This window comes from Ascaphus truei, chromosome 1 (assembly GCF_040206685.1).
Source record: "Ascaphus truei isolate aAscTru1 chromosome 1, aAscTru1.hap1, whole genome shotgun sequence".
NCBI classification, from domain to species: domain Eukaryota; kingdom Metazoa; phylum Chordata; class Amphibia; order Anura; family Ascaphidae; genus Ascaphus; species Ascaphus truei.
In genome coordinates this window covers 231,361,976-231,386,434 of record NC_134483.1, presented here as the reverse complement: position 1 = coordinate 231,386,434, position 24,459 = coordinate 231,361,976, and the positions used below count along the sequence as shown (strand labels likewise).

The window sequence follows — 24,459 nt, the reverse complement described above, 5'->3', positions numbered from 1 at the left end:
ACACACAAAGTGCAATCATTCAGTTTGTTCAAAACCTAAATTAAAAGTTTGATAAGCATGTGAATACATTTTCCCAAATGCAGCTTCTTTATCTGTTATATCACATAAGTAGTTTTAGGAGCCAAAAGCAGAAGACATCATATCCTGAGCATTATGAAACCGTACGTGCTGTGCTTTGTTTATAAATATGCTACCAAGCTGGAGGCTTAGCTCAGTGATATGAATTTGTTGTCATGTAGATTTTAATATCCTGTTGTGCCATAGTATTTCGGAAATCTGTTTTACAGCCTCTTAACGTTCTTTCGATAGAGTGGTTGGACTGTCATATTTTCTATGCTTTTTCCTTCTAGTTGAGAACTCTTTCCAGAATTGTATTATTTTATGGGCCTTAAATTTTTATTTTATTTTTTTACCTTTTTGCAGGATAAAAAATGGATTCTCAATCATGAAGATGTGACGCTTGGAGAATTATTGGGGAAAGTAAGTAATTGAGCACACAAGAAAGAACTGTTTTTGTCTTCATTTAAAAAAAATATATTGTGTGGTACTGTGTACATATCAGATAACACTCAATGATACTACAATGCTAGTTTAATATGTGCATATCTGGGTTGAGTTATTAGACGCAATGGAACTGGCAAAACGTATTCACTTATACATTTGGATTATCGATCACAAATTGTCTAGCATTATTTTGGGGCACAAAAAAAAGCATTGTCTTCATAAAAGGCATTACAAATACGTTAAATTGTTTTCTTAACAATCACTCCAGTTGTGAAAACACCAAACCTTATTTTCATCTATATATATATATATATATATATATATATATATATATGAGTGAAAAAATGTTTGTCTGTTTGCACCCTCGCCTCATTGGCCTGCGGGGTAGGCTGACGTCACGGCCACGCCTACGGAGGGTGTGACAGTCACACCATCCTTAGCATATCCCCTCCCCAGTCCAGTAGGGTGAGAATATGTGAGAGGGGGGGCTATGTGTTTAGGGAAGAGAAGAGGGCTGCAGAGTGAGAGGTGGCAAGCTGATGAGAGGAAGGAACACATCACACACTAACACATGCAACACCACACACAACCACACTAATACAACACACACACACATCCCATACCAATACATGCACACACCCCACACACATACACACGAATACATGCACACACATCCCACACTAATACATGCACACACCCCACACACATCCACCCCACACACATCCACACTAATACATGCACACATCCCACACTAATACATGCACACACCCCACACACATCCACACCAATACATATACAGTACACACATGCCACACTACGACATGCACACACCCATCCACACTGACACATACACACACACACATCCACACTAACCCCACACACATACACACATCCACACTAATACATGCACACACCCCACACACATCAACACTAACCCCGCACACACATACACATCCACACTAATACATGCACACACCCCACACACATCCACACTAATACATACACACACATCCCACACTAATACATGCACACACAACACACACATCCACATTAATACATACACACACATCCACACTAATACATATATACACACACACATCCACACTAATTCATGCACACACCCCACACACATCCACACTAATACATGCACACACCCCACACACATCCACACTAATACATGCATACACCACACACACATCCACACTACTACACACACACCCACACTAATACATACACACCCACACTAATACATACACACACACATCCACACTAACGCACGCACACATCCACACTAATACATGCACACACCTCACACACATCCACACTAATACATGCACACACCCCACGCACATCAACACTAATACATGCACACACCCCACACACATCCACACTAATACATGCACACACCTCACACACATCCACACTAATACATGCACACACCCCACGCACATCAACACTAATACATGCACACACCCCACACACATCCACACTAATACACACACACACACACACACACACACACACACACACACACACACACACACACACACACACACACACACACACACACACACACACACTCACACTCACACTCACACTCACACACTCACACTCACACACACTCACACACACTCACACACATTCACACACATTCACACACATTCACACACATTCACACACACCCATACTCCCCCACACTAATACATACACACCCACAGTAATACATACCGGGGTAGCAGAGAGAGAGGGGGAGCAGAGAAAGAAATTGGGAGCGGGGAGATGGGGGAGCGGAAAAATTTAAATCCCGGGCAACGCCGGGTAGATCAGCTAGTATTCTATACTTCTCATACTGCTGTTTTTTTGTGTGCGTGTATTTACTGAACATCTCCCCATAATATCACTGGTGTTTTGTAGGTGTTAATTCAATTAAAACTGAAGCCGCTTGTATTGCTGTGATTAACATTAGGCATTAAAAAATTAAATAGGCAGATCTACACTGCCAAATTATGTTGGAAGCCACGACCAGCGCACGTTTTAAATTGCAATACATCTTCACGACTCCCAATAATCAAGCTACATCTATTTAAAAAAAATTCAAACTACAGTATAACCTTGTGTCAATTTCTCCCAGCACTAAAATGGCTCATACCATATAACAATCCATTTCCTATATGACCTAATGTCAGTTTTTTTTCCTCTCTCTTGCCTTATCGCTGCGGTCTTTCTCTGTAGCATAGTTATGGCTTTACTCTCCTTGTACTTATTTCTCAGTGCCTCTCCTGTTTGTCTCTAACTCATTTACTTTATCAGTGACTCACTTATCTGATGGAGAGTAGGGTATTCATTCTCTGTTTCTAAGGCCACATTGAATGAGACCATGCTTTGCTAGCTGAATAATCATTATACCATTTATATTCCTGTGTGTCAGATAGTTGTGCTTCTTGTAAAATGCAAGGCATTTCATTGTTCAATGTCTTTTATAGCACTACAACCAGGAGTGATCAACATTCTTGTTCTTACCTCCCTGCGTCCCGTGTCCGTTGCACATGGAGACTCGGGATGAATCTTACCAGGAAGGAGTTGCCCTTTGAGTACTTAAATCCCTAAAAATACAAAGAGAGGGCAGGGAGGGGGATAGCTATAGAGAGGTGTGTGTGTGTGTGTGTGTGTGTGTGTGTGTGTGTGTGTGTGTGTGTGTGTGTGTGTTGTAATTATGAAGTACTTTAAGTCCCATTGGAATAAAAGCACTGTATGAAATAAGTTATTTGTTTTCTGTACTATCTTTTCAATTTACCAATTTCTTTTCAACCTTCATCTCCCTTGTCATTTATCCTCTCTGGTGCCTGTTGCGTCCATTACAGCACTCTTCTACTTGAGAAGTCTCTCTTCATCGGTCTTCTCAGGTTAGATTAAATATATATAAAAAAAAATAATCTTTAAAATCTGGTTTCACATATCCTTACTTCTTGAGGGTTTTATCACTCCATGGGTGAGAAGGCGAATGCAGTTTTGATGTTTTTTGCACGTTGGTGCAACTATTTTTGAATTAATCGACCTGATTACTTCATATTTAACTGTGGTAAAACTATTAATTCATTCATTTATTTGTAATTCCAGGGCAATTTTGGTGAAGTATTTAAGGGTGCATTAAAAGATAAAACACCAGTTGCGGTAAAAACATGCAAAGAAGATCTTCCCCAGGAACTGAAAATAAAATTCTTATCTGAAGCCAGGTGGGTTTAAAGGAATACAGTTTTTCCTTTTATCTTTAAAAAAAACAAAAAAAAAAAAACCTTTGTACATGGACCATGAGCATTATTAGTTATAGTCTTAATATGTTTTTCTGTATGCAGTGTAATTAAGATTGAAAAAGAAAACGTTGACCTTTACTATTAGCACTTGCAGTGTTGGTGGACATGCATTTTTGGCTTCCAAGTTTGAACTGGAATATAGGAATATTTTAATACTTTCACTGTGATTATGGTCATTTTCATAAAAAAACAAAAAGTGTGTTTGTCAAATGGCTAAATTGAACAGTCTGGTTGGCTTTGATAATGGAAGCCTAAAAATACCAAACGGATTGCTTCAAACCCTAGAAATCCAGGCACTAGCCTAAAAAAGAATATCAGGGGTGCTAGCTCAAAAAACGCACAATAAAACAATAACACTTTTTTGGGTGGGGGGGGGTATATTTTTTATCATAGAATACAAAAATATACAAAATAAAGCGTATAATGTAAAAATAAATATCTACTTAATAGAAAAAACAAAAAAAACTAATTGGCCAATTTGAAATATAGAGCAATTGAAGATTGGATCAAAATATATTCTAAATATGCCTATAAACATTCAACTTCATTAATCAAAAAGACTTAAAACTCCTTCAGTACAACTGTTACTTTATAAATACCTAATTGTATGACTGCAGAGGAAGCAGCTCTTTACACAGAAAGACGCTTTGGATGCAGGATACAAGGATTTGCGGACATGGATGATATTTAGCGTGTTCACAAACTTAATGATCCCCACCTCTGTGCTTGCACTGGAGGAGGGATCTCCAAACAGTCGTCTTCTCTTTTGACTACATATCTTTGTCTTATTAGATTATACCTGCATAACAATTAAAATATTGATCTTATATCATTTTTTTCAATGGTCCTTAAGTTATCGGTTTTATTATCTATACAGAATACTGAAGCAGTATGACCATGCCAACATCGTTAAGCTCATTGGAGTGTGCACTCAAAGGCAGCCTATTTACATCGTCATGGAACTCGTAACAGGTAACTTTTTGATTGTAATTTATGCAGAATGCATTGTAGCATTTGTTTGTGCCCTGTGTATCTGTTATAGATGTGTCATGTCTATACTGTGCTATATAGTCTAAAATATGCATTTACAATTATTGTACAAATATCATATTTCCTCAACATGGTTATTAAAATATTTTGGTTAAAAGAATAAAAAAAAAAGATTTTTTTTAAATTTTCAAGTTGTAGTTTTGGACCCCCAACTATAATGCTGTAATTCTATGGTTGATCATCTTTAAACTCATTTCAGAGACATTTCAAAATAACCGTAATAATGTTTATTTTTTTTAAACTCATTAGAGTTTAGAAACTTACGGTATGTACAAACTATACCTATGAAGATGTCTCATGTTGCTCTATTAAATGTATGACTAGCTACAAAAAGATTTTGGGTATTGTAAACCGTAATATCCATGGTATCCTATCACATCACCAGGAAACAAATGTTTTAAATGGAACCTCTTGGAATGGGATTAATGGAAACATTACAGTGCCATTTCAGATTCTCTTCCTGCCACATCATGTTGACTCTCCAGCTATATTTGTTTTGAGGGTTTTCAGATGCATAATACATACTTTTACATTCTCTTCTGTATTCAGAGTTTTATTGAGGGGTGGGGTGTGGTGAGGTGGCATGGCGTTTATTAAAAAGATATCGGGCTCGGAAGTCATACTTGGGAGTCAAAATGTTGATCACAAAATGCAGCGTGCACACATTTCAGGGGGAAAGACCCCCTGCGTCAGGTAGATATAGTGTATATCTGGCAGCAGAGAATTTAAATAGTGGCTGAGGAATGACCCCACACTAATATACATACATAATTAGATACATTACAAAGTAAAGCGCTAATCAGTCTTGTTTTAATCCATATTCCGTGTTTGTTCTGTAGAGGTTCCTCATGTCGATCATATGGATAAATAACAAGGAGCATCTGTAAGGTGCAGGATAGGGAATATTCTATAATTACTTGTAATTGGATAATTGGAGTCAATTAAACTTTGGATAGTACCGTAGTAATGTAGAATAAACTATATCTAGAGGATTTTACAATTGCTAAAAGATCAACCTCAATGAATTGCTCATACTACTATACATAGACACTGTACATCTTGTATGCATTTACAAAGACCCTTTGCAGGCGCACTTACCATAACACCCCCCCCCCCCCCTACTGTCTCTAAGGCTTTGGTCCCGCTGTGTCCGGCGGCGTGCGCGGCAGCGGGCCACCAGCCCCTTTCTTCCAGTCTGGAGGTCCCCGCTGGCTCCTTCCGGCGTGACTTACTGCGTGCTGTGAGGCGTCAGCCAGACGGAGCTACAAGGAGCTTGTGGTTTCGGCGAGTGTCGCGTCACTTGACACGCAAGGGAACCAATCACGGATTGGATCCCAGCAGCCAATCTGATTCCCCCCTTTGCTCCGATCCCCCCCCCCCTCCGATTTCTCCCTTCTGCTCCTCCGATCCCACTTCCGATTCCCCCCCTAGTCCGATCCTCCCCCTGTTCCGATTCACCCCCGTGTGTATTGCCTGTGTGTGTGTGCCTGTGTGTGTCCTTCCCTCTGTGCTGTTCTCCCCTGAGACTCCTGGCTTCAGAGTGCGAGGGGCTCCGGGAGTGAGAGAGGGACCAACGTGGGGGGGGGGGGGTGGGGGTACGATACGCACCCCCTCGCTCAAACCACGCCCCCCCCCCCCCCCGCTCCTGCTCCCTACAGGCCGCAGGTAGCGGTCAATTGCCTCTCAGCGCGCTGCCTGCATGCTGTGCGGGCGCGCTGACTGAGGGAGCGGGGCCTTAGCCTTAGGTCTCCCGACTTATCACTTAGATTGTAAGCCCTTCGGGACAGGAACCTAATGTCTACTTTTATATTTATGCGCTTATTCCTTTTATGTTGTGTATAACTGCTTGTACATGGTTGGCACTATATACATGGTTGGCACTATATACATGGTTGGCACTATATAAATAAAGCTATACATACATACTAAATGCTAAATGAAAAGCTACAAAAGTAACAAATAGTTAAGTATTCAAAAATTGAGTTTATTATACAAATATGATGGATACCATATCTAAGGATTTGTACAAAGGAAGTATTAGGATCAGAATATTTGTAACACAATACAGGCATACCCCGCATTAACGTACGCAATGGGGCCAGAGCATGTATGTAAAGCGAAAATGTACTTAAAGTGAAGCACTACCTTTTCCCCACTTATCGATGCATGTACTGTACTGCAATCGTCCTATACGTGCATAACTGATGTAAATAACGCATGTGTAACAGGCTCTATAGTCTCCCCGCTTGCGCACAGCTTCGGTACAGGTAGGGAGCCGGTATTGCTGTTCAGGACGTGCTGACAGGCGCATGCGTCAGCTGGCGTTTTCCTATTGAGCGATATGTACTTACTCGCGAGTGTACTTAAAGTGAGTGTCCTTAAACCGGGGTATGCCTGTACAGAGTCATGGAGCAGCACATTTAGAGACGAGGCAATAATACATAACTCATTTAAAGCTGCAGTTCAAGCAATATCCTATGTGTGTTTTAATAAATCAGTTCTGTACTATGAGAAAATACTTGTAGCATTAAAAAAAAAAAATAATAATTTTGAGACATTTTTAATGTATAATGTAACAAGCATTTTTTGTTTCTATAGCAACCATTTATAAAGTCACATACCCTTCCTCTTCTGAAACAGGCTCTAGTACACCCCATTTTGAGCCCTGCCCTCTCTCTCTCTAGCAGTGAACCAATTGTATCTAGTGACTGCCTGGTTACATGATCTTCCCCACAGAACTCTGTATCTGGGTCCTCTTCTACTGCACTGACAGCAATTTAGGGAACCCCCGAGCTGAGTCTTTGTCAATCGATCACAGGAAAACGGATTGGTCGGCTACTTAGCTAATCACTTGTCAGTGTGTAGATTGTATTTATACACATATTGAATGGGGAAAAAAAATATATATTTTTTTATTTTTTAATGGCAGCTTCAACTGCTGCTTTAAGTCTGGAGAAACTGGTACAGAAATTTCAGAGACAGATGTACTGTACTTCAAATTTGAAATACAGTATAGTAGGTAAGAGCTGTATAAATATGATGGGTGTGATGCATCGGCCTAGGTCAGTAAAGAGTTAAGACACCAAGTGCGTCCTTTATTCCCCGGGTTGGGAGAAACGGTTTACACTTATACAGCCGTGAAAAACAACCAAACAAAAACAGCATACGTCTACAAATTAACCAAAGCGTCCTTTGTTTTGGTATAGGGATGGAGTCCTGTTATTTACCCCATATTAGCCCTCTGGGAACCTACTTCCAGGCTTATGTGCTACTGAGCAGGGGGTTTTCTGCCCCCCCTTTAACCTCCAGTCCCTTGATTGGGAACCATCCCTGCTAGCAGTCCTGGAAGCTAGGGTGTGGTCTCCTGGGCCTTGAATAGTAAGCGAGATTAACCCTTTCACTCCTTTTTCTGCCTATATGCCCTTCACAAGGAAGTTCACATTTTATATTTTAAGATATGGGTGATAGATACTAAGATATATATATATATATATATATATATATATATATATATATATATATATATATATATATATATATATATATATATATTTGACTGATATTCTTATGTAAGGTCAGTCTGAGTGTGTGTATGAATTCTATTTACAGTAAGGATATGATCTATCGACAGCAGGAGGTAGGACTTTCTGTAAGAATAGAAAAAGTTAGGAGCTATCACAAAAGGTGGGCACAGAATGGGCAATTCCATAAATTTCTATATTAGAGACCATAGAGGAAGCAGAACAAAATATCTACTACATTAAAAAGTCAAATCATATTTCACTATTTTAGGTACAAAAACCAGAGAGAGTTTGAAGTGGTCTTTGTACTGAAAAAAGGAATTACTCTGATTGGAAGATTAAGACCAGTGTCGACAATATACAGGATGCACGCTTAACGGTATTCTATATTTAGACATTAGAGGGAACATGCAATTCCTGTTCTCATTTTATTCACTTCATCAGGTAGCACAGGTCTGTTTTCTATGGTAACTACAGAGAAAACAGAAAAGTGTTGTCTTCCTCTTCTCGGGTAAGGTTCCTTTAGAGGTCTACTTGTGTATTTTACATTAGTAGTTCTTTCTTACAACCTTTGTCCATGGTCTGTTTTTATACGAGGATATACAATGAGCTATTCCGCTTGTTGCATATTTATTAGACAAGTCACTTACATCTATCTTTTGAGTATAGACATGCTCTTTATTGGATATGCCTTTCAGGTTTACCTATGTATTTTTCAACTTTATGCTGGGAGTATTTGCTACTGTATGTCCTTTCAGAGGCGAGATTTATTCATATATTGTCCTTCATTTGTATTTTCAGTCTTCGTTTTAATTTTGTAGAGGGGAGAAGTGTCGCCCAGATTTTTCTACAGCAAAGTATTTTTTATTTCTTTTGTAATTGTAGATTTTATGTCTTTGTAATTTTTTGCACCCAAGCCCATCATTAATTTTTTTTCTGCTGTGCACCGCCACTTTTAATTTTTGTTTAAATCTATTCTCAAATCTTTCCTACATCCTTGAGAATTTGTTTTGCACCATTAAAACGAGTATGTTAAACTCTGTGAGTGCAGTCTGGTAAGTGTAAAAGAAATGCATATTTGTTAAGTAGTGCAGGAATCATTTTATTTAATTAGAGTATAATGACTCATACCTACCTGATGGTACAGTACTTGTAGGTGTTTACATCCATTTAAAGCATGTATAGATTTCTCCTATTGCGGCTATGCTGATTTCAATAATAGTGGTAGATGGACAGAGGTTAGTCATTCTTACTTTGTTATAGTGAATGATTTAAAATCAATGTAGCCTTCTCCATTTGACTGTTCTGGTTGTAAAGTCTTTGTTACATGGAGAACTCATCACTTTCTCTTTGTTTTTTGTTTTTAATTGCGAGTTGAAGTTGAGCTCTACAATCCATTTTGTTCGCAAAAAATAAAAATTGTCAGGGCTTTTTTTTTTTTAAGTTACCAAGTTCAGAGAATGATCGTGTTGAAGATAGCACTTTTAAGACAGACAAAAGCTAGAGGGACTCCGTTAGAATTCAATGTTGTAATAATAATGGATTCAGTCTCAAATAAATGGTACTCTAGCAGACTTGAAACAAAGTCCAAGTTTATTTTACATTTTTCGACGTTTCAGTCCTCACACAGGCCTTTCTCAAAGCTAGACAAGTGGTGTCCACTCCAATTGCACCTGTATAGTAACCTTGAGGATGCCGCAGGAATAACCGCTGTTCTCGCCAAACTTAGTTGTTCTAGTGATGATGTAACAGAATATAAAAACAGATTGGGAGGCGCGCCCACCCCTTAGGGGTTTGCATAGGATTCACAAGGACATTAATGCAGCAACGTTTTGATGAAGGTTATTTGTATACTAATGTGTCTTCAAAGTTGAATCGTATACATAGGGGGAGATGCCAACCCCGGGGAGATGCCTCAGTCTCTGATAGCCATAGACTTCTAAGTGATTAAGACTATGGATAGCGAGGTCTGTTGCTGGAATGCACTATTATAGTCGTAAGTGTGATTATTATACTTGTATGTATATCTAGATTTATATAGCGCTGTTAATCTAATATTGTTGAAATGAACATACTGTAGAAATGGATGAAATGGACTGGGGTTGTTGGTGGTGTGCAGGATCTATTTCGTCTCCATTTTGTCTGTCTCTGTCTTAACAAGTCTCTGTCTTGTGTCTCACACTGTGTTCCTGCAATTATTAAAATTCATTCGTTTGTGAAAGACTGTGCATGTTGCGAGTGTGTCATTTTGGCTACCATGAGACTCAAGGACAAAATCGGCCTATTGCTCATTACCCAGAAATGAGGGGTAAGCTTCTATTCTGCAGCATATTCAGACTTAGAGATAAAATTGTATTCTAATATACTTTGTTAATTGTATTAAGATGTTTTAACCCAGTTTTTACTGATTTAGTAACCTTTATAATGATTGGTTTAGAATAGGGAGGAGATATTGTATTCTACCTAGCAACTTGTGTTAGACAAAGAATCTCATATGTGTATAAAAAGTCTGGAAGGGCCCTCCCCTTGCAGAGTCTCTTGAGACACTCCTGTATGATCATTCAGAATATTACAATAAACCAACTCATTATCCACGACCCGTGTTAGCTCTTATCTTCGTGCATTTGCAAACGACAGTGCCATTCAGGTACATGACTCTTTACAGTACACGTGACATAATATTATAACAATGGGAATAAGCACTTCAGACATAAAACAATAGGAAAAAGTGTCCGTACCCTGAAGAGCTTACGATCTAAGTGGGGAGAACTTGCAGAGACAGGAGGGTGTTCTGGTACGTGTGTCGGCAAGGGGCTAAAGTCAGTGCATATGAAATGCATATTATCAGCCAGCGGAGCTACCCATATGCTACACTTGTGACTCACAGCGGAGACACTTTTCTCTCTGTTAATCTGAGTTTCTGCTTTTGACTGAATTAACCAGAGGAAGATTTATGCTACAATACATGATGCGGTCTACGATTTTACTGCTCAAATCTCTAATTCATATGAACACTCGTTAATACTCTCAGATTCTTAGTTTGTGTTAAACCCCATTTGATGGGGACTTACCCTAATTCAATTATTAGCTATGTGCTTATTCTGTCGATGCTTTATCAATTGAGCATACTCCTCTTGTCCCTTCAATTTTCTACCAGTCAAGCGGTTGCTATTAATTTAACTCTCCTTATACAGATGTAATAATTACTTATAAGTTAAGTGTAGCATAGAGTGTTGGCGTTGCATTCTTCTGTAAACATTGGATAAATGCTTGCTTGTTCTGCTAGATTAGGTCTGGATGATGTCATATTACAATACCCACTGCAACAATGTTTTGGGTATGTTTTTAGTCTCTTATCACTATTACATTGTTTTACGTATGTCATTATGATTTTCGCGTTTTCTTTCTCAGTATTTCTTTTCGGTTATTACGGTCATCGCTATGGCAACCAGTTTGTCACCAACATCGGTTATTCATGTAGCGGCCTTTGTCTCTATATAGGTGCAATTGGAGTGGGCGCCTCACTTTTTGTGTCTTGAGAGAGACCCGTTTGGGCGTCAAAAAGCTGATGAAACAAAAAGTGGAAGTTTATTTTTGTTTAAGTCCACTAGAGTTTCTGTTTTTGTACATTTGAATTAATTAGTATTACCTTTTGGTATGTAGGTAAATAGGTATTCCAATTAAATGTCTTCATCTGTCATCCTTTGTCCTCTTGTTCAGGTTTGTAAATAGCAATATAAACTGTAGTATTTGACTGTGCATATAGGTATTCGGCAAAAGGGAATGAAGATTGCCGACCAACTAAAACTCAGAGATAAAATGCTTAAAATGTTCTGTTTGTCTGTGGCAAACCTACTGTATTTTACTTTGTAATGTAATTCTTTATAAAGCCACTTACATGAAAGTAGGTGAGTGGGTTTGATGAGTGGGTAGCACTGCTGCTCCAACAGGATAACATTTAGAATATGTTGTGAAATTAGAATAACCTATTTATTTTGTAGTTGAGCGACCAACAAACTGTAACTTATTCAAGACTTTCCACATAAACCCTTATTTTATAAGTCTGTAACATACCTTACACATTTTGTTCATTTAGCAAAACAAATTTAAACATAAAATATACATGAAAACCTTTTCAAGCTGCCATGTGTAATGTAGCAGTCCAATGTGGTTTGGTTGGTCTAATGTTTCATTTAGTGCCTAATATCCCACAACAAATGAGGATGGAATGGTTTGAACTGGCTACTTATATGGATGCTGAACACAGATTAATCCTGCAAAACTGTAGTTATTTTCTTTAATTTGTCTATTACATGGGTTTAAAACCTGCTGGCAGATTACATAGCTGCAATAATGGTGCTTTTCACTTTGCCCCGATGATGAAACACTACATTACGGAAAAGTTGTATCCCCCTTTAGCGTTTGGCCTAAAAATGTTATTTATGAAGTGGTATTTCTTATTAGAATCTTTTAAAATAAGTAAGGGTTTGAAATATTACACTGCTTACAATGTCTTTGCTTTCCTTCACTGGTTTAGTAACTGTCCTTTTTTTGGAGAACTGTACATTTGTATTGGAGAACAATAGGCATGTGTAACTCACCTACTGCCAGCCGGGTCTTCGGCAACGTGGCGTCACATGACCCGAGACGTCATTTGACACGGAGACATTGGGAGAGGGGGGGCGCAAATGCTGCGGCTCCAGGGAAGGGGGCCGCAGCTCAAAAAGTTTGCGCGCCGCTGTGTTACATCACACCAATCCTTCCCATTTATGTTTGAAAATCTTAATAAAAATAGAAGTTTAAAAAAAAGAAAACATAGGTGGCAAATATGTTCCCACATCTTAGTTTTTTAATATGAGGCTATGGGGTCTGGGCCTCGTGTGTTAGGCTTGGCGATGGATGAGTGCCTGCTTGTCTCTGAACTTGTGGGGTTAAGTCTGCTGTCACCCACTGCAGCGGAAGCTTGTTTGGGAACATTTCTCAGACTACCAAGGATCCAATCATGGTGTTCTAGAGATGTTGAATGGAAAAAGTTTACTGTCGTTTAACCTTTCCATCCATAAAATGAGATGTTTGAGATGTTTGTTGATTAGTTGCAAAAGTGCAAGTTAACAAAAAGAAAAAGGATTTTATTTAAATAAATATGACAAGGCTGCAAAGCCAGAACAATTATAATTATTTCAAGACAGCAGTTAATTGTTGATTTCAATATTGTCATTTTATATAAATATGATAAATTATGTTACTTATGACATTTTTAAACCTGAGCTATGAAGTTAGGTTTAAAAAAAAGCCCACTAGTTTATGGCTACTTTCTACTAATTTATGATTTATTTTTAGAACACCATACATGGTATACAAAGTCCTAATAGATTCCTATGATACTAATTTGCGTGTGAACTATTTGTTTACTCTATCATAACGATTTAATAATGGCTGGAAGTTAGAATTTTAGAAAATATTTGCTGTATGCTGCTGGAATTAGCAGTTGTATGTATAAATATGATTGTTGTAAATATACTTCATTTATATAAAACAATAAAAATCAATACTGAAGTAATACTATTAAGACAGCATAAAATCAAATAATATTGCACAGAGTGATATTTGGGTTGTAGATGTGATAAAATATGAGAATAGGGTGGAAGAAAATGTGTGTGTGTGCGCGCCGAGCATGCGCATTTTAAGTAAAACTTCTTTGTCTTTTGTCACAGAAATTGTATTTGTAATGGTGATGTTTTTAATAAATAATCAAAACACAATCAGTGCCAAAATGCAAAGAAGTTTGACTTAGAACGCGTGTTTTAGCTATTTGCCCTTCTATATTTATAGTAACTGAATTCCTTGTCTGTGTGTGTCTCAGTCTCTGTTTGTGTGTCATTCTCATGCCCCCCCTCTCTCCTGACTCTCTCTCTTCCACCCCCCCCCCTGGAGGTGGGAGACATGGGGAGGGGGGTCTAGCTAAGCCCCCGCCGGAGCAGCCCCCACTCTCTCCCCTGGCGCCTTCTATTGGAACCAGGTACAGGGACACAGGGGCGTTCGGTGGTGGCTCGCAGGGGGGGAGAGCTGGTGCTCGGTGGCTCACTGGGGGGGCGGGAGCAGGTGCTCGGCGGCTCACAGGGAGGGCTGGAGCGGATGGTCGGTGGCTCACTGGTGGGGCGGGAGCAGGTGTTCGGCGGCTCACAGGGAGGGCTGGAGCGGATGCTCGGTTGGTCACTGGGGGGGCAGAGCAGGTGCTCGTGGCTCATTGGGGGGGGTGGGAGTGGGTGCTCGGCATCTCACTGGGGGGGGTGGGAGCGGTGGCTCATGGGGGGCGGGAGCGGGTGCTCGGCGGTTCACTGGGGGGGGCGGGAGCGGGTGCTCGGCGGCTCATTGTGTGTGTGTTCAGTGGCAGTGAATGTTGCTGATGGCCTCTTCTGCCACCACTAACGTCACTTCCATCACTACTGACTTCCTTTCCCACCAACTGAATTTTGCTCATGTGGTAGGTGCCACTAAAGAAGTTTCACTTAAAAAACGAAGTATAAAATGCATATTGTTTGGAATCGGCAAAGTGAATAAATACATTTCTATATTTAAACTAAATGCCTAAATTATATAGATACTTTGTCTATTTTTAGAAATATATATATATTTCTCCAGGGTAGTAAGTTCAAATAGACCTTTTGTGCGAGGCTTATCTTGCAATTGGAAGGATCCTTTGTTTTTTTAACCATATTTGTTGCCCAGAAGATCCATAATCTGACTTTGCTACACTGTTGAACGAACATAAAATTGTCAGGTCTGGTTATGAACATAGTTTTATAATGCAAAGAAACATTGTAGTACAGATCCTAAACACGAAATGATCACTTTTTAGCTGCTTTGAAAATAAATATTTGTCTTTTAAACATCATCGTTGGTCGCCTTGGATTAGCCCCTAAATCAGGCGTGGCCAGCTCCAGTCCTCAAGCACCATCAACAGGTTATGTTTTCAGCATATCCCTGCTTCAGTACAGGTGGCTTAGTCCTGAAAACCTGACCTGTTGGTGGCCCTTGAGGACAGGAGTTGGCCACGCCTGCCGTAGATGATGTCTTCCAAATTATGAATGCCCTCATCTAGTCAGAAGATCAGTTACGGGTGGGAAAGGACACTTAGTGTTTTTTTTCCTTCATGAAAAACCGTTTCCTAATCTAAACATTAAGAGCACATTCTGTATTGTCAAATCTACGTAAGTAGCAGCACTCACTGTCTAATGGCTAAATGATGAAAACAATTGTAATGCAGAAAATATATTTAATAATAAAACAAACCAGAAATAAATCAAATTTGTTTGCAGAAACCAGTGTCACAATGGGCATGTCACAAAGTGAAGGGTGGGGGGGGGAAAGGAAAAGGGGAAAAAAACATGAAACACGAGGAAATTACACAAAAAACGGAGAACGGAAAGTATGCTAGGGGGGCGACGTTTCGAGGGACTACCTCTTCATTTGGCCCATTCCCCCTGGTCCCAAAGGGTCCCAGAGTTACTTCCCTAAGCCTTCTTTCCCCTATCACTGGTCAAATCAGATACCCCTGAAAATAGATAGCCATCATGCAGTGTAGGCTAAATACAGCTTATAGCAGGGCAGCAAGTGCACTCCACAGAGCACGAGGAGCAGAGCCACGGAGGGTTTGATTACTGTTTTCATTTGCTATTCTCATTAACTATTTATATTGACTTTTGTGGACTCCTGGTGCTATTTTGCAAGCTGTGTTCAGCCTTTACTGTATTATTGCCAGCAGTGTCCTGTGGTACTTGAACTACTGGCATTGACTATAGTGGATTCTTGCTGCCCTGCTATAAGCTGTATTTAGCCTACACTGCATGATGGCTATCTATTTTCAGGGGTTTCTGATTTGACCAGTGATAGGGGAAGGAAGGCTTAGGGAAGTACCTTTGGGACCAGGGAGAATGGGACAGATGAAGAGGTAGTCCCTCGAAACGTTGCCCCCCTAGCATATTTTCCGTTCTCCGTTTTTTGTGTAATTTCCTTGTGTTTCATGTTTTTTTCCCCTTTTTTCCCCTTTTCCTTTTTTCCTCCCACCCCTCACTTTGTGACATGCCCATTGTGACACTGGTTTCTGCAAACACATTTGATTTATTTCTGGTTTGTTTTATTATTAAATATATTTTCTGCATTACAATTGTTTTCATCATTTAGCCATTAGACAGTGAGTGCTGCTACTTACGTAGATTTATTAATAATTTACAGGGGAATACGGGTCCCCTTTTGTTCCATGCACCCTGCAATTGCATACATTTATCACTATCAGTGTGCTGTCTATCGCCCCCCTTTTCCCTTACATTCTGTATTGTGTATGCAGGGGTATTTATAGATTCCTGTTAATTGTTATACTTTTGTGCTGACAGGAAATGGGAAGCAGTTCTTAAATCATGAAACGGACATTAAAATGGCTATTGCAGGTCTGATTTTTCAGTTTCAAACATCTCCGTCTCATATGTTGCTATTGGGTACTTTAAACCCTTCAGTGCAAGAGGTTCCTGCCACCTCGTTGTCCACGTACCCTACAGCACTGACGGGTAACAAGACTTCTCTTCTGAGAGATCACATTATCGCTTCCCGATTCCTTCAGCCGCAAAGGGATGGCCCCTCCCCCTTCCATGTACTTTAGTAGAGTCCCACTTCCTCCCCCCTAACTCCCCACCCTTCCATGTAGTTTGTGATCACGAACAGCCCTCCCAAAATAAGCAAAATGCTTGGACATACAGCTGTAAGAAATCCAATTCAACAATAATTATATTGTAATGTGTGAATCTTTTATCAATACAGTGTAAAAATATGCAGTCTAATTCTGATGTTTCTTTCTATCTATTACATATTATATCAAATTTTCTGATTAATTATCTCAGTTACATTGGAGAGTTATATTGCGGGTGCAGCTGTCAAGTTCTTTGTAGAGAAGCCCTGTTTAGGTTAACACTGAGTGATTATTGACAACTGTAGGCTTTAGCTGATGCAACCAAAGAGGCTATGACCGTTAGGTTGGATTAATAAGGAGATCTGAGAATATTCCAGTACATACGCCATATTTGGTTATTCTATGTATGGAGTTGTGGGCAGATCCGTTTGAAGATGCAGGACCTAATTTGGCATTGAAATATATAGTAACAGCTGATTCAAGGAATTTCAATAAATACGTAGCGACAGGCTGAGAAACAAGGCGGAGAGGCAGGAGGAAGGAGCAGCATATCTTAATAGGAGAGGAGCCAGAGGTACAGGGGGATTGATTCCATCAGGATGTGAGGACATAATGATTCCACCACGAAGAGGGCGAGAGATGGGTTAAAACCAAGATTGAGGAAACAGAAGTTTTATCAAGATATTAAGAATGATCCCACTCAGAAAGAAAGCTGTGCAATCATTTTTTTAAGAATACCATAATTTATTTAGAACGTCAACCACCGTTTTGTACTATTTTTATGTAAGTCATTATTTTCAAAATAAACGTTTCATATGTGATGTACCAGAATTACTGCGGCCTATTATGCTGGAGTAATTCTGAAAAATACGTTTAAAGACATTTAACGACAGCCATATGTCAATAGGGCCTCTAGGGTGGCACTTTTTAGGTCATATGCTTTGTCAATAGGGCACTGAAGGAGTTAATAAAGATGATAATTACTTTTACATTACCGATACAAACACCAGACACTAAAACAAACACAGAGAGTAATCTTTTCGCTGAAAATATTATGCTCTAATTGGAGGTCTGTGAGATAATTAGTTCTTTGAAACTGAAATTGGTTTTTTTTGTAGTTTGTACAAGAATGCTTGCACTAGAATGCCAAATTGAAAAACTTAAGTACAAAATAATATTTTTTTTTTTTTCTATGTTTTATCATGCTTGTATGATCTGTATTTTTATGAAGACAAAATCTTGCTTTGTAGTATATTGTATTTCAGCAAGCTATAAAGCTAAAAATCCAATAAATCAATACTAAACAGATGAGAACATTCTGTTACAAAGTCATTCGCTGGAAATTGTCTGCGCGACCGTTTCTTTTCTTCCAAAAGTACATGAAAACCGTGAAATACAACATAATTAGAAACCACATTTACTTTCTGTAACCACTGTAAATCTGAACTAAAGCTTTGATAGAGATTTTTTAATACTATGCAATATCCATTTTTGTACATTTTTTATTCTTTGTAACTACTATTTCATTGGCAATGTGTGTTACCTTATAATTTAAGTCATGGGGTTAGCAGAATGTTTGCAATTTGAAACTAGACCTGGTAATGTCACTCAAATGCACCATGCTCTGCTGCAGTTATTGCTATTACAACGTAATCATACAATCTCAGTTATGATTATCTGACAACGTGCATGTTGAATGGGCCTCATAATTTTTATAATAGAAGCTTACTTTTTGTTATGATAAGACAGAATTAAGATCCAATGGTAATAAAAGGCTTGGGTTGGTAAATCCAAGAGGAGGAAAAGATTTTGCTTCAAAGATGCCTGCATTATTTTGTAGCCATGTGTAAGACTGGTGTACATATCTCTTTCTCATGTTGGCAGTAAACCTGGTAAGTATGCAGGATTGCCAGCATCAATCATGAGGTTTGCCCTCACACCCTGGTGAGGTGTCATATGTCCCCAAAGGAAGTGACAACATGCAGTGTGTTCCCACTTAGTGATACAGAGCATGTTTGTTCTCTGGGGGGTGATATAAGACACAGCACTGCCTAAAGTTAGGAGTTCAGTTTCCTGTTGTTGAGCTGCTCAGTTCAGTGAGAGGCACGTGAAGGTCTGCAACAATGTTGCAGTGTCCTGCTAGCTGTGAGTCAGTGAGCATAGGCAGCAGAGTTAGAGGAGCTGAGAGAGACAAAGCAGCTCAAGAGAGGAGCTTACAGCAGCCAGAGAAGCTGGGGAATCTCTTTAAGAGTAGAGGTGGAAAGCAGATCTATTAGGGTAAGGGACCTTCCTAATGGAGTGCTGCAAGGAGATGAGTGGCTGAGCTGCTAGCTGTGAGGGGCAGCTTGCCCATTCCACCATCAATAAAGATGCCCTGTTCGAATATACCTCCACTGTGTGAGTGTGGAGTTACTCAGCAGTGGATGGCACCACCAAGAAGGAGTTCCTCACCAGGACCATCTCCCTGCGGAAGCACAAATCCTGATGAGGTGGAGGCGCTGCACTGGATATAGGTAGGACTCGCACCCACTACCTCAGCTACCTGTCCTGATGACATCCCCTAATACCATCAAGCGGGAGACTCAGGAGTCCTGTTGCCTACAGGTGCACCACCAGACACGAACACGTAATGGGGACTGGTTAGACTACCCGGGCCAATGTGAGATTGGGGGGGGGAATACCCGTTACAATTGGAGGCGCTGCTGAGAGACCTGTCAACAGGACAGGCTTTTGCTAGGCACACTAGGAAACAGGGAGAGTGTTTGCTGCCACTCTGTGCTGGAAAGGGAAAATCTAGGGGTAGTCAGGAGAACGAAAAACCTCGCAAAGCACGCCCTAGACTGACCTAAGGGGTTAGTGAGTCTGGAGCCGGGGGCTATAGCTGTCCTAGTCACCTTGAGGTAGCGCTAGGGGTAGGATGCCTGAAGGGATAGCCTGTTAACGTGGTCAGGAATTCTGGAGAGGATCTGCACTAGGCTAGCCAACAGTAGGTAGACGCCCAAGTACTGCATGGAAGAGTACTCTAGTCCATTCCAGATGTGAGTGTGGAGTTACTCAGCAGGGGATGGCACCACCAAGAAGGAGTTCCTCACCAGGACCATCTCCCTGCGGAAGCACAGATCCTGATGAGGTGGAGGCGCTGCACTGGATATAGGTAGGACTCGCACCCACTACCTCAGCTACCTGTCCTGATGACATCCCCTAATACCATCAAGCGGGAGACTCAGGAGTCCTGTTGCCTACAGGTGCACCACCAGACACGAACACGTAATGGGGACTGGTTAGACTACCCGGGCCAATGTGAGATTGGGGGGGGGAATACCCGTTACAATTTTTATTAGTGTACCTGTACATAAATTTGTCTACATACTGTAATGTAATTGTAAGGCATGTTAATTTGAACTGTACCTGCCTTTTTGCCCACATGCAAGGTAACATAGAAGGAATTTCACGCTCTTGAATTACTGCAAGTCCTTGCTCATTTGCAGGGCATTGCCCAGAATCCCTGGAAGCACTGTTATGGGGGAAAGACAGGGATGCAGACCTGTCTGAGACATGCAAGAACTCCACAAGTGGTATTTTTAGTTGCTGTACGGTGGAGGGATTTTGTCACTTTTTTAACCTTCATAACTTTTTTAATGTCTGGTTATACCCACGTACCAGCTTCATGTTGCGGAGCCAGCAACCAACCTTGCACTGATGAGACCCAAAAGGTGAAAACTGCTGTCTGTGAGTAGGTTTACTGCCTATGAACTTCTTAAACCCAGGCTGTGCTGCAAAGCTGTGTAATGCGGCAGTCATAAGCTCATAGGGGTCCATGTTAAAATGGATGAGAAGTAAAGTGTCATACACTGTGCTCATTTGCATGTCATTACCAAGAATATATTTTCGGTGTGATCCAAGAAGGATCAAAAAGATTCCCCAAAGTTAAGCACTCAATGCCGGAACATATTACTCTGGATGACAAATATCCAACAGGAATATTACCTGTATTGACTGTATAGGGAATAGATAGCCCTAGTAGTACCACTAAGTCCGAAGAAAAATAATAAAGTTTTATTCAAGTTATTACTTATTAAAAACCACATACACATCATTCAAAACTTGTTAAAAAAAAACCCGTTCAAAGGTGGCTGGAGTGGTCAGTATCCAAATTGGATTTCCTCTATTAATATAGTCCTGCTGACTCACATACATCCGTATCGGTATTTTCTATTGAGAACCGAAATAGTATAGTGATCTTGTAGAGGGTGTTGGCTATTAGGAGCTGATTGGTGTCAGACAATATATATATGAGCTATGTATGTCTTCACACTGAGTGTTGTCTCATTGATGTTGTTATATATCAAAGTGTGTGCTAGTATAGCAAAATGCTCTTAAACACATAAGCCATATATAAATGTTAATCCATAGCGCATAGGTAAACGGACAGACTGTATTTGTAGTCGCAGGGATAGACCAAATGTTCGCAATTGATATTGCACTCGGTCAGTGTCTGGACCAGGCAATGTTAATATATTGTGTGCATACACATATATAAATCTGATTTGTATGTACGGAGCCGTGCGGTGTGTCTGTAAGGAGGCTACGTGATCACAGCGGATCTAAAATACAACCAATGTACATTACAGGATGAGCGGTCCCATTCCCCTTTAGAGCATTACCAAGAATACCTGGCTGCGATGGAAGCACTATTTGCTAAGCAATAATGGGGAAAGACAGGCTTGCAGCCTGTCTGAGACATGCAAATACACCACTAGTGGTATTTTTAATTACTCCCAAGTCAAAAGAAAAATATATTGTAATTTTATCAGCATCAGTCTCCGAGATCTAATCGGCCTCTCAGTAACTTACCTGCACTAAAAGACAAATTTATCATGTTTTGCAGATTTATTTTTTTTAGTTGTGCTCTTCAATGTTAGACTTTAGGACCAAAATTAAATGTATTCTCTGCAATTGAAAGAAGTGAAACCGTGTATTTAGTTAACACCTCCTCCACAATTTACCACATTAGCTTGCACCTTTTAAGTATGAAAATTATTTTGAAGAAATAAGTTAGAGGTTCTTAGTGGAGCCCCCTCCTTTTCTAACAGCTAAAAAGGAAATCATTGTGTTAATCCTCAAATCAGGTTACCTGCCTAATTTAGAAAAACGACAAATAAAAACAGCTCGGCTTTTGCTCGAGGATAAGCAGGTGTAACGTACCAGGAGCTGTCGTAAAGAAAAAAAACCACATTAAGGTTATCACCTCAGGAGAGCTGGTTTCTTAAGAAGCCTAAATTCTAGCACTGGCACAATGGATAAAAAGTGTAGGAGATGACAATTAAAATGCAAATCCTTCTCACAAACACTCCAGCTTAATATGCCAGAGCCTTGGAGACTCAGCCAGACTGCTCTTAAATCAATTTAATAACCCTGCATTATCTTGTTTATTGTGAAACATAAGTAGCTATACCTAGCTAAGAAAATCCTAATGTATATTTCTATTGTAGAAGTCTTTCAAACCTTCACTTAACACAGTGGGTGACAGTATATTTAATCTAGCACAAAATATAATGATGTAGGTATAGTCACTGCACAAGAACATGTTTGCTGAAAATATGCTATAACTTGATTAAGTAAAACAGTTTTTTTTTAATGTTTTAATTGCATGGTTCAAAGTAGCATAACAAAAATACATATGATTTTCAGTGTAATTGGCTTCCCCTAGAACAATCCAGGCACACAAAGTAAAATATATTTTCTTACCGTCTCTGTTTAAAAAAAAAAAAAAAAAAAAAAAAAAAAAAGGTATTTTGCTGTCTTTTGGGTATGCAGAAATGCATGCTAGTCAGATACATATGTTTATCTGTTTGGCTGATTATGCTTTACATAAAAAAAACTATACATTGTCACCAACAGATTTGATAAGATTGTAAGATCATCCGGAGCATGTTCACCATGAAAACACTTTTAAATAATGCCTGTGCATGTCTGATTTGTTTGAAGGTGCTAGTCATCTACATTCAACCTATTAAATATATGTTGACTTTCAGTCCTAGGAGGGATGACTTGTCTTCGTGTGTCAAAGCCAATTGAACAGTAAGGGAATAAAGTCCCTATATTTACATATAGTATTATGATAATTCAAGATTTATTGCATCAAATATAGGTCATACATTTAACACTGAAAAGCATTAAAAAAGTATACAAAACACATTCCTTTAATACTTTGCTATACTGTAAATGATCATATACTTGTGCAGATCACACGCCCAGTCTTCCATCCCATCCTCCTTTTGATTAAGTTGGGTTAGACTAGTTAAGATGGGTGTAGTTGTGTGGTGGGTACGTTTTGCAGGCAAGGACTGGTTTAGGATTGGTGGTGTAGTAAATCTTAGTTAGGTGGGATTTATGGTGCGTACATTTTACATAGGTTAAGAGGTTATGGAACAGGCTGCAAGTAAATGAGCTAGAAATCACTTGTTCAACTTCACTTCTTTTGACATATTACATGGTGTCATTTTGGGTTACTTTGTTAAACAATTCATTGTTACAAGTATTTCTTTACAATATAAGGTCAATTTTCGGGACATGTGCCTAATACTGCCCAACATGCACCAATTTTGTATGGAAGTGGCTAAGCCCTCCCACATATTGGTCAGTTAGACCAGCGGTGCGCAAAGGGGGGGGCGCGGGCTGCTTGCAGGGAAACCTGGGGGCGGGCAGAGCTGTGCACGGGCGGCCAGAAGCTCCGTGCTGCTGCTTCTATGTGTCTGTGTCTTGCAGAGGGGGCGGGGCTTCTCTCTGCACACAGACAAACCCCCCTCCTCTTCCTGTCTGCTTCCTGCACCAGTTTTCAGCAGCATGGGGTGTTGGGGGATCGGAGCATGTCGCCCCCCCAGGAGAAAGAGTGTGTGTATTGTGTGTGTATTTTGTGTGTGTATTGTGTGTGTGTATTGTGTGTGTGTATTGAGTTTGTGTGTGTGTGGGGGGGGGATTGAGTTTGTGTGTATGTAGGGGGGATTGAGTTTGTGTGTGTGTGTGTGTGGGGGGATTGTGTGTGTGTGTGGGGGGGGGATTGTGTGTGGGGATTAAGTTTGTGTGTGTGTGGGGGGGGATTGTGTGTGTGTGTGGGGGGGATTGAGTGTGTGGGGGAGATTGTGTGTGTGGGGGGGATTGTGTGTGTGGGGATCGAGTTTGTGTGTGTGGGGGGGATTGAGTGTGTGGGGGGGGGATTGTGTGTGTGTGGGGGGGGATTGAGTGTGTGTGGGGGGGATTGAGTGTGTGTGGGGATTGAGTGTGTGTGGGGATTGAGTGTGTGTGTGTGGGGGGGGGATTGAGTGTGTGTGTGTGTGTGTGTGGGGGGGGATTGTGTGTGTGTGTGGGGGGGGGGATTGAGTGTGTGTGT

The 24,459-nt window shown here is 40.1% G+C and overlaps 1 protein-coding gene across 4 annotated transcripts in view; it reads left to right on the top strand.

Annotated features, from left to right (window-relative positions):
• Window positions 1–24,459, top strand: part of FER (FER tyrosine kinase) — a 314,315-nt gene that overhangs the window by 171,506 nt on the left and 118,350 nt on the right. For all 4 annotated transcript variants that reach the window (XM_075602032.1, XM_075602017.1, XM_075602010.1 and 1 more), the window contains 3 exons: window positions 424–480; window positions 3,622–3,737; window positions 4,693–4,787. In XM_075602032.1, the coding sequence (XP_075458147.1) occupies window positions 424–480; window positions 3,622–3,737; window positions 4,693–4,787 (268 nt within the window). The remainder of the gene's footprint in view (window positions 1–423; window positions 481–3,621; window positions 3,738–4,692; window positions 4,788–24,459) is intronic.